This window comes from Corticium candelabrum, chromosome 7, assembly GCF_963422355.1.
Source record: "Corticium candelabrum chromosome 7, ooCorCand1.1, whole genome shotgun sequence".
Classification (NCBI taxonomy): domain Eukaryota; kingdom Metazoa; phylum Porifera; class Homoscleromorpha; order Homosclerophorida; family Plakinidae; genus Corticium; species Corticium candelabrum.
In genome coordinates, this window is record NC_085091.1 from 5,842,112 (window position 1) to 5,850,983 (window position 8,872).

The 8,872-nt window shown below is 42.9% G+C and overlaps 2 protein-coding genes across 2 annotated transcripts; both read left to right on the top strand.

The window, feature by feature from the left end:
- The first annotated feature begins 5,223 nt into the window (after positions 1-5,223).
- On the top strand, positions 5,224-6,053 carry LOC134182589 (uncharacterized). The gene is made up of 2 exons (XM_062650015.1): positions 5,224-5,973; positions 6,032-6,053. The coding sequence occupies exons 1-2, from the start codon at positions 5,375-5,377 to the stop codon at positions 6,051-6,053; spliced, it is 621 nt and encodes a 206-aa protein (XP_062505999.1). The 5' UTR covers positions 5,224-5,374.
- A 259-nt stretch (positions 6,054-6,312) lies between these two features.
- On the top strand, positions 6,313-8,200 carry LOC134182588 (E3 SUMO-protein ligase KIAA1586-like). The gene is made up of 4 exons (XM_062650013.1): positions 6,313-6,440; positions 6,522-7,415; positions 7,505-7,643; positions 7,729-8,200. The coding sequence occupies exons 1-4, from the start codon at positions 6,361-6,363 to the stop codon at positions 7,990-7,992; spliced, it is 1,377 nt and encodes a 458-aa protein (XP_062505997.1). The 5' UTR covers positions 6,313-6,360; the 3' UTR covers positions 7,993-8,200.
- Positions 8,201-8,872: the final 672 nt, after the last annotated feature.

An 8,872-nucleotide genomic window follows, 5' to 3' on the forward strand; every position in this document is an offset into this window, starting at 1 on the left:
CGCGATGTGTAGATAGTGCATTTATGACTATCAGATGACGAAACGACTCGATTGCAGCAACGAGGAGGTCAATTAACGTCCGTGTGAGATCTGTTACGCAGTTGCATCAGCTCCGTCTTCTCAATTCGATTAGCAATTTGAATAAAAATTTGATATAGATTAGTTTGCGTCCATCTGCTAGTAGTAGGTACGTGAAGCGTGGAAAATGTTATGTTGAAAAGCGCAACGATGGATGTGATACCTATCGAAGAGAAATAACCAGTTTAAACCAATGCTATTGAAGACGTGTTGCTATGTTAATTTTTTTAGTTAGGTATTCTCATAGATGGTTGCTACGTACCAAATGGATGCTTGCTTTGTCGTATCGGTATCGCCGAATGATTGCAACTTCTTCTATGCTTGCGCAGCTTGCAGTCTCACTCAGCTTGCTACGTATTACTTTGTACGGGTGTAATTGCAGCTTCAACATGAGAAATGACTCAGAATAGTTGAAACGTTAGAAATAGACTAAAATTAGTAAGCCTCGACGCCAGAAGCATATAGCTCGATCAAAACAGTGCAGCATTATTAGTTTCAGTTGAAGAGCAACTAGTGATAGAGCTGACGCCGTATAGGTATTTTGTGAATAGCTATACAAAGCTGACCACTGAGAAGTTGCAGATTGAGTTACTTCTACAAAATAATTGGAATTCTCTTACACAATGAAAATTTGTACACTTAGCGCCATCTATTTAGTCTCTGTTTATGTGAAGGACTCTGAAATTTGCATCTCTGCAGTCTATCCGCACCGCCCAACGCTTAGCTTAAATATTTGTAAGATTTCAATCATGTTTGCATGAGAGGGATAACCCTGTTGTTTACCTAAATGTCTTGTGAGGGGTTACGTGTGTTCAAACTATGGTTTGCCACCCTGGTTTGCGCTGGGTTTACGGTTTGCGGTTAATTGAGTCTGGTTTGGAGCTATCAAAACATTCCAGTGCGTAGCAACGAGAGTAGCATTCTGCCTAGAGCATAGTGACAAGAGTAGCAGTCTAGGGCTAGTAAGGAATCATATCATCTTACTTTGGTGCGTTGTGCAAGAAACAGGGCGCCAACAGTACGAATTTCATGCGTGCAACATGACAGAGAACGTCGTCTTCATCAATATCGCAGTGTTACCGCAGCGTACCGAATTGTTGTGTCGCCCGTCATGAGGGAGTATACTAAGTTTGGTGTCATACGCCATGTGTAGAGATTCCCGCTAAAACTGTAGCGTGCTAGGTTTCCAAACTAGGTAGTCAAACTCAGTCCAGTATGAAGAATGGTTCGTACTCCATGGTCATATATCTACTCGTATTACGCAAACCAAAACATATCACACCATGGTTTGCAAACCATAGTGTGAACACACCTGTGGCTATTGCTGCGTTATTATGAATGCAATAACAACTTTAGTGAATTATGGTATTATCAGAAATTGGTCTTGTTGTGTAAAGATCTGCTATGTTACATTCAACATGAGTAGTTAATGAGCTCTTATATGTTGAAACATCCGCGTTGCTTTCTGCCTTTCCGTTCATAGTTTGACCGTTAGGTCTCTGGACCCAGTTGCCCAGTTTCTTTGCCCAAATGATGCCCCAGTGACACATGAGCCTGTGCTTGTGGAAGCTGATGGCAATAGCTTTTTATCGGGCTATTGCAATTTTCTTGAAAGGAAAGAAAGAAATCACCAGCAACTCCGTCAAGCAGCAGAACAGTTCTGCAACAAGCCAAGGGCAATTGTAGCTGCTTCGATTTTCAAATATGTGAATACTTCACTCACGTCCCATTTTCTAGGGGTGGAGTTGCAATGTGTTTAAAGCTGCAAAGAAAGTGGGTAAGGGCACTTAGGACACTACTCTTGTTCTTGGTTTTTTATTGCTAAATAAATTAGTAAAATAAGTGTGTGATGCAGCAAGGCGGTGATTCTGGCTGGTAAGCGCTAGCATGAATGCAGAGAGTGGCCAGAGCGCGTTTTTGCGTTCTTGTTTGACTGACGCAATTGCAAGTCACTGACGTGTCGAGGGACGTCCAGCACGTAAGCATCATTACCAAAGCAATGTGGAATTAGACTGCTGAGTCGTGGAATTGGACTGCAGTGTCGTGCAATCCACCTTTTTTCTGTCTCCATAATGTAATTCATAAACCTGTCATCAGCGCAAAACGAACAATTGTGAGTCGGGTCTTCATTAAATACTACGCGCAATGCATGACTATTTGTCTACTATTATCTAGAGGCTGCTCTACATTGCCTGGCTTTCATCACTTTGCTCCATTCTCATTTGCTGAAGAGTGCTCACAGAATTGCTCAGGAAGTTAGGCTTTCATGAATACGTTATCAAAGCTATTAAGTAGGCATTGAACCAACTTGGTAGAGGCTGAAGGAGAAGTAACTGGAGACAGTTACCGTTTTCGTGCAGAGCAGAGACATTTCAGTCAAAATTGTAACCGATTATGAAAAATCTATCATATGCAACTTCCTTCCACTAGTTTTGACAAACTCAAAGGTTAGTTCCGTATTTTTATAATTAAACAATTGCAGGTGTGATAATTCAGTGTTCCCTGGCTGATAAATAAGGACGGGAAGGAAGTATTGTAGTTTGTGTGAGTTCTCTGATATCCTTGATGATGGATCAGGAACTTGATGATGTATCAGGAACCAAGGTCAATGTCGAGAAATCTGGCATGCCACTTCGCAGGACAAGCACAACACGATGACCACATCATGTCCAAGATGGAAAAGTTCAATTATTTGTATAAGCCCTTGGAATCTCGTGACCAATCCTCCTTATTGGACATTGTTGCAGAAGCCTAAATAAAAGGACAAGCTTGTTGCCTTGTTTGTAGATGAAGCCGATTGTGTAAAGAAATAGTACATTTTTCACAATCTCATTACTTTGATATTATTTTTCAGATTGGCTAAGTATAGAAAAATGTGCTTCAATTCAAATTAATTATGACGTTCGTTCCTCGTTTGCTGAAATTGGAATAATCTGTCTTATTCGTGAAAACGTCAACGTAATATCTTTTAACAGTAACTGCAGCTGAGTCCACCTTTCACAAAGTAGTCGATAAACTTGCAATGCAGAAAGTACCTGTTGTTGGTACAAGACCTGCAATGGACAACATTCGGTATGCGGTTCATCTTATAGTGCCTATGGAAAAGTTTTGTATGAGTACAGCCAAAGATATAAGACGTCAAAGGATTGAATATCTCAAAACAGTTCTTTCTGCAGAAGTAACAAGAAATACTCATCACTCTATCATCACTCTATCTTGTTCATATTCTAACTGTATCAAGTCTTAGGATGCAGCTGTTGTAATGTTTGTAGCATTCTATACTGTTACTTTTAAAAGGTATGCTCTTATATTTGCATTTACTGAGATTGTTATCAAATCATCTTGATATCACCTGGCAGAGACCTGTGTTTTGTCACATTTCAATTTATTGCATATGTTCGAGAAAGTAAATAATGGAAAATTGGAGAAGAGCCCCCCTCACAAGAGTGCACATACCGTCAACTTACAATTGACTCTTGTTAGGTTATAATGCTTACGAGGATACGTTGAATCAATGCTAAAAATACTGTTGGACTACGCACTATACGACGTACGGATCGACTATGATGCATTACGTCTGTTCCTTCGGTTTTTAGAGACAAATTCCTACGTCTAGTAAAAATTCAAAGTTCGATAGATTGCCAAATGGGAAAAGAGCACTCGTGGCAGTCATTGGAGCATTCATTCTTCCATCTTCTTTCACTGGCGGTCCCAGGTACATGCATGAGAAGACTCAAGATGCAACGACGTATTTCGGAAAGTACGGCCGTCCTGACCTGTTTATACCTTTACATGCAACCCCTCTTGGCCAGAGATAAAAAAATGAGCTGATGAGAGGACAAACATCCCAGAACAGACATGACCTTCTGGCCAGAGGTTTTCGCCTTAAGTTTAAACAGCTAATGGAATTGCTAATAAATGGTGCAATCTTTGGCACAACACGCTGCCACAGGTCCTCCATCGAGTGGCAAAAGCGGGGCCTCCCCGTTCGAATATCTTGGTGTGGCTTGAAGAGAAACTTCACCCTGCTGATGTCGACCCTATTATTAGTGCAAAGATACTCAACCCCAAAGAAGGTTCGGTGCTCTATAACATCATCAAGAAGCACATGATTCATGGGCCATGCGTTGCACTAAACCAAAAGTCGCCATGTATGAAACGCGGCAAGTGTACGAAACGATATCCAAGAGAGCTTCTGCAAGAGACTCAGACAGGGCATAGACGGGTACCCACTTTACCGCAGAAGAAAGGAGGGAGATGGTGGCTTTACAACAAAAGTGACAATCTTAGGTTGCAACGAAGTGGAAATTAACAACAAATGGGTGGACCCATATTGCTCTATTCTGTCCACGATCTTCAATGCGCACATTAAAGTTGAGCACTGCAATACAGTGAAATCAATCAAGTACATTTGCAGATATGTCAACAAAGGTACCGATCAGACAGCATTCGGGCTTGAAAGGCAAGAAATGAGGAGGGATGAGGTTTCAAGGTACGAGATTGAAAGATACATCTGCAGCAGTGAAGCAACATGGCGTATTTTCGATTTAACGATTCATCAGAGGTATCCACCGTGGAGCATTTGTACGTGCACATGGAGAATGGGCAATGTGTGTATCTTACCGAAGACAATATTAGAGACAGAATAGCAGAGCCAACTAGAACAACTTTGACAGCATTCTTCGACCCTTGCCGAGAAGACGACTTCGCCAAATCTCTATTGTATTGCGATGTGCCTCAATACTAGAGATGGAACAGATCCAGTAAGAAATGGAAACGACGTATCCAGGGCATACATGAGAAAGGACATCCAGGAATCAAGTCATGCAACACTCTTGGTAGAGTGTACAATATCCACCAAAGCGCATTTGAAAGCTATTGCTTGCGCCTTCTTCTTCACATAGTCAGAGGGCTGACATCGTATGAAGATCTTAGAATGGTCAATCAATTCAAGTGTGCAACTTTCAGAGCAGCTTGCTCCGTGAGGGGTTTGTGGTAGGATGAAAGTCACTAGACAGCCCTCTAAGTGGCGACTGTTTTGGTCGCCAAATGCGACCAAATCTGCAACTTGGCGAGCAGATCATAGAAGTAAGTCGCCAATCGCGACCAACCGTCACATGAGCCAGTGGCGCCGTCCGTTTTTTTGCTCAATGGGCGTTGGCGACACGAGGGAATACGATCTTACATGTGTATAGCCAACCCGAACGTTTCCGCATCCTGCTCGTGCACTAATAGCAGTGGTATATCCGAGCCACATCCGGGTCACTGGTGGCAACGGCACGTGTAGTGTACAATAATGAAGCGCGTACGAGGGATAGAAGACTTCTTCAACAGCAGTTCAAGATCAAAGCAGCCGCGTGATGAAACAGAGGAGCACCAAGACAGACCACAATCTCCTAGCGGTACGTCCCCCGTCCGAGTCATGATCAACAGCGAGCCATTGGAGCGTGCTAGCGATACATGCAGTGAAAGTGTGCCTGAATCCAGCAGACAGACGAAAAGAAACTTTCAGCCGAGGTGGCTGAACGAGTTCTCTTGGTTGCGTTATGAGAACGGCGCTATGACGTGCTCTTACTGCAGTGCCTTTCCTGCCAAAGCAGGAAGCACAGAATTTGCGAAGGGCTGCGTGACAACCTTTAAACGAGAAACAGTAACTGCCCATGGTAAAAGCAAGAGGCATATTAGTTGCAGAGACTCTGCCCTTGGGATGAAAAGAGGAGCAACGATACAGGTAGGGTTTGAAACTCAAGAAGCCGTCAGTGACGGTAGGGAGATGGTAGATCTGCTGAGAAAGATCAACACAGCGTACGCAATAGCTAAGGAGGAACTGCCATTTACAAAGTTTCGTCCTCTGTTGGACTTGCAACGGAAGAACGGTTTGGAATTGAGCCAAAGGTATGCGAATGACGTCAAGTGTGCTGAGCTAGTAGGATGTGTCGCTGATTTGCTGAAGTTGGAAGTGGCAGAGAAAATGAAGGGTGGCTACATTAGCGTAATGATTGACGGCGCTACTGATTGTTCTGTCCGTGAGAACGAAGTTATCGTTGTCAGATACATAGATGAAGGTAAACCAGTGAACAAGCTCTTGGGCCTCATAGAACTGGAGCATGCCCATGCTGACGGTAAATTTCAATTTGGAAAGTATCAAGTGAAAAATCCTAATTGCTTTGCCATATTTTGACAGGGGTACTCCAAGCAATCAAAAATTCATTTGAGTCGATAGAGTATGAGCACTTCTTTACAAAACTAGTTGGGTTCTGTGCTGATGGTGCATCAGTTAATATGGGTAAAACTAGTGGAGTCAAAGCTAAGCTGTCAGAGTCCTGTCCATGGTTGATCTCTGTCTGGTGTATGCCTCACAGGTAACAGCTTAATTAACACTTGGTAGTAACTTGTAGAAGTGTTATACGTAAACAGATTGTACTTTCATACATGTATTATAGGCTGGAGCTAGCTGTAATGGACATGCTAAAGAAATCCAATTTAAGCCAAGAGGTGATGGATGTTCTTCACCTGCTCTACAAAACCTACCACTATAGCCCTAAAAGCAGAAGGGAGCTGAAAGCTGTAGCAGAACACCTTAGTGTAAAGGTTCGAAATCCAACTCGTGTCAGAGGCACAAGGTGGACGCCTCACGTAGAGAAGGCCCTTCGTATTCTCTTGAAATGCAGCAGCCCTGGTAGTACTGGACAATATGCAGTTGTACTAGAACATACCGAGCACCTAGCATCATCAAGCCGAAGTGCAGAAGTGAAAGGAAGATCTATCACAGTGGCAAAGAGAATGCGCAATTTCACATTCATAACCTATGCTCATTTCCTCTTGGATATTCTGTACATAGTCAGAGGTCTCAGTGAAACCTTGCAGTCCAACAAAGCTATCCTTCCAACAGTCATGTCAGCATTAAAGACAGCTGTATCACAGATAGAAAACTTGTCTGTGAAATGTTTACGTAATTCATCTTTACAGCAGTTCCTGAATCTAGTGCACAGGCATCAAGGGCAAGGGCATGATCCCACTGAATTCAAATTTCAAGGCATAGCACTGAAAGGGATGCCAGGAGAAGCTGCAGATTCCTCAGATTTGACGACACTTCCTGGTAACATTTTAGCAGCGATGAGGACAACCGTTGAATTGATTGTTACTGGGATACGGGAAAGATTTGACAACCTTCTTTGCAGTGCTGATGACATCCAAGGACCTGGAGCATCCAAGGCAGTTGCCTGCTTCACAGTATTAAACCATGACACCTGGCCCGAACACGACATGGAATTGCTCACACATGGTGAGGCAGACATCGAATACCTGATCCAGTGGTTCGGCCCACTATTGAAAAGGTGTGGTACTCGTGATGACAATATCAATTATAGCCTATAAACGTGTTCAGATTCTGAGGTTGCATAATATGTTGTATGTTTTAATGTAGCAATGATTGTGATGTTGAAGCTATTCCATACCAGTGGAATCTGTTGAAAACATTAGTTCACCAAGAGTTCCAAGACAAATCCTATTCTGGGCTGTGGACCGTTATGCTCACTAAAGAACCTTACAAAAATGACTTCAAGGTAAGACAGAAAGTCTGAATCATGATTCACAGCTGCTGAGCATGTACATCATGTCACAACATCGCATTTCTATTTCTATTTCTAGGATCTGCTGCAACTAGTACAGATCATGCTGGTGCTGCCTGTCACTGCAGCTCAGTGTGAAAGAGTTTTCTCTGCACAAACAAGAGTTAAGACAGACTGCAGAAGCTCTCTGGCAACCGAAACATTAGAAGACCTAATCCGCATCTCATCAGAGGGCCCTCCTGTTTGCCAATTTCAGCCAGAAGCAGTAGCCGCAAAATGGATGAATAGTTCTACTAGATCTAGGAGACTTGCATATAAAGGATGGCCTGGAGAAGTTTCGTAAACTTCTAAGTTATTGAGTTGTTGTTTGTGTTACTGTATATTTAATGTAATGAGTTCTAGCGACCTTAGTGTCTTCAGTGACATGCGACAGACTATCTAGTTCTAGAAGCAGTCTTGTGTGGGAGTGGCTGGCGAGTAAAATTTCTAATTGGCGACCAAAAGTTTAGGCCTGGTCGCCAATGGCCAGCAGCGGAAAATGCAAGCTTAGAGGCCTGCTAGAGCGTAACTCTAAAAGAAACTGCTCTCAGTCGCTCTCCTCGCATGCTGAGAGATCTTTTTGGCCCCATGATCGTCACAGGGGCGGGGAATCCTCAAAAGTCAGTGGGATAAAACCTAAGAGAGCTTAGCGAAAGACGTACTACTTGAGATAAGAATTTGTTACCTACAAACTTACAGGTTATAGCAACTGCAGCTTTAATCTTTCCTTTTCCTTATCCATTTTCAGGTGCGCTATCAGAATCTAAGCCAAGGTCACTGCTTCAACGAAGCACTCATACGGTTGGAAGACAGTTTTTAGATTAGGAGGCCACAAGCTTAGAACGTATGGTCTGCCGATACATCAGAGAGACCAGCAAGTATGCAATTGCAGAGACTTGATCAGAGAGACCAACTATGACAAAGATGAGCTTATAGCGTACTTATCAATGAAAGAACCATTAATAGTCGAAGGCAAAGGTGCGTCTTATCACTTTATCCTAGACAACATGCAGAGTGGATCCGGTGTTATTATGTTACCTCATGCTATAGATCAAGCGAAGAAGTGTCCGTCGAGAGAATGATGGTCTAAAACGATACACACTGTGATGTTGTGTTACAAGATGGACATCTACTGTCTGTTCCCTATAAGTGTGAACTCTGAGGTAAGCAATTAGGCAGACGTC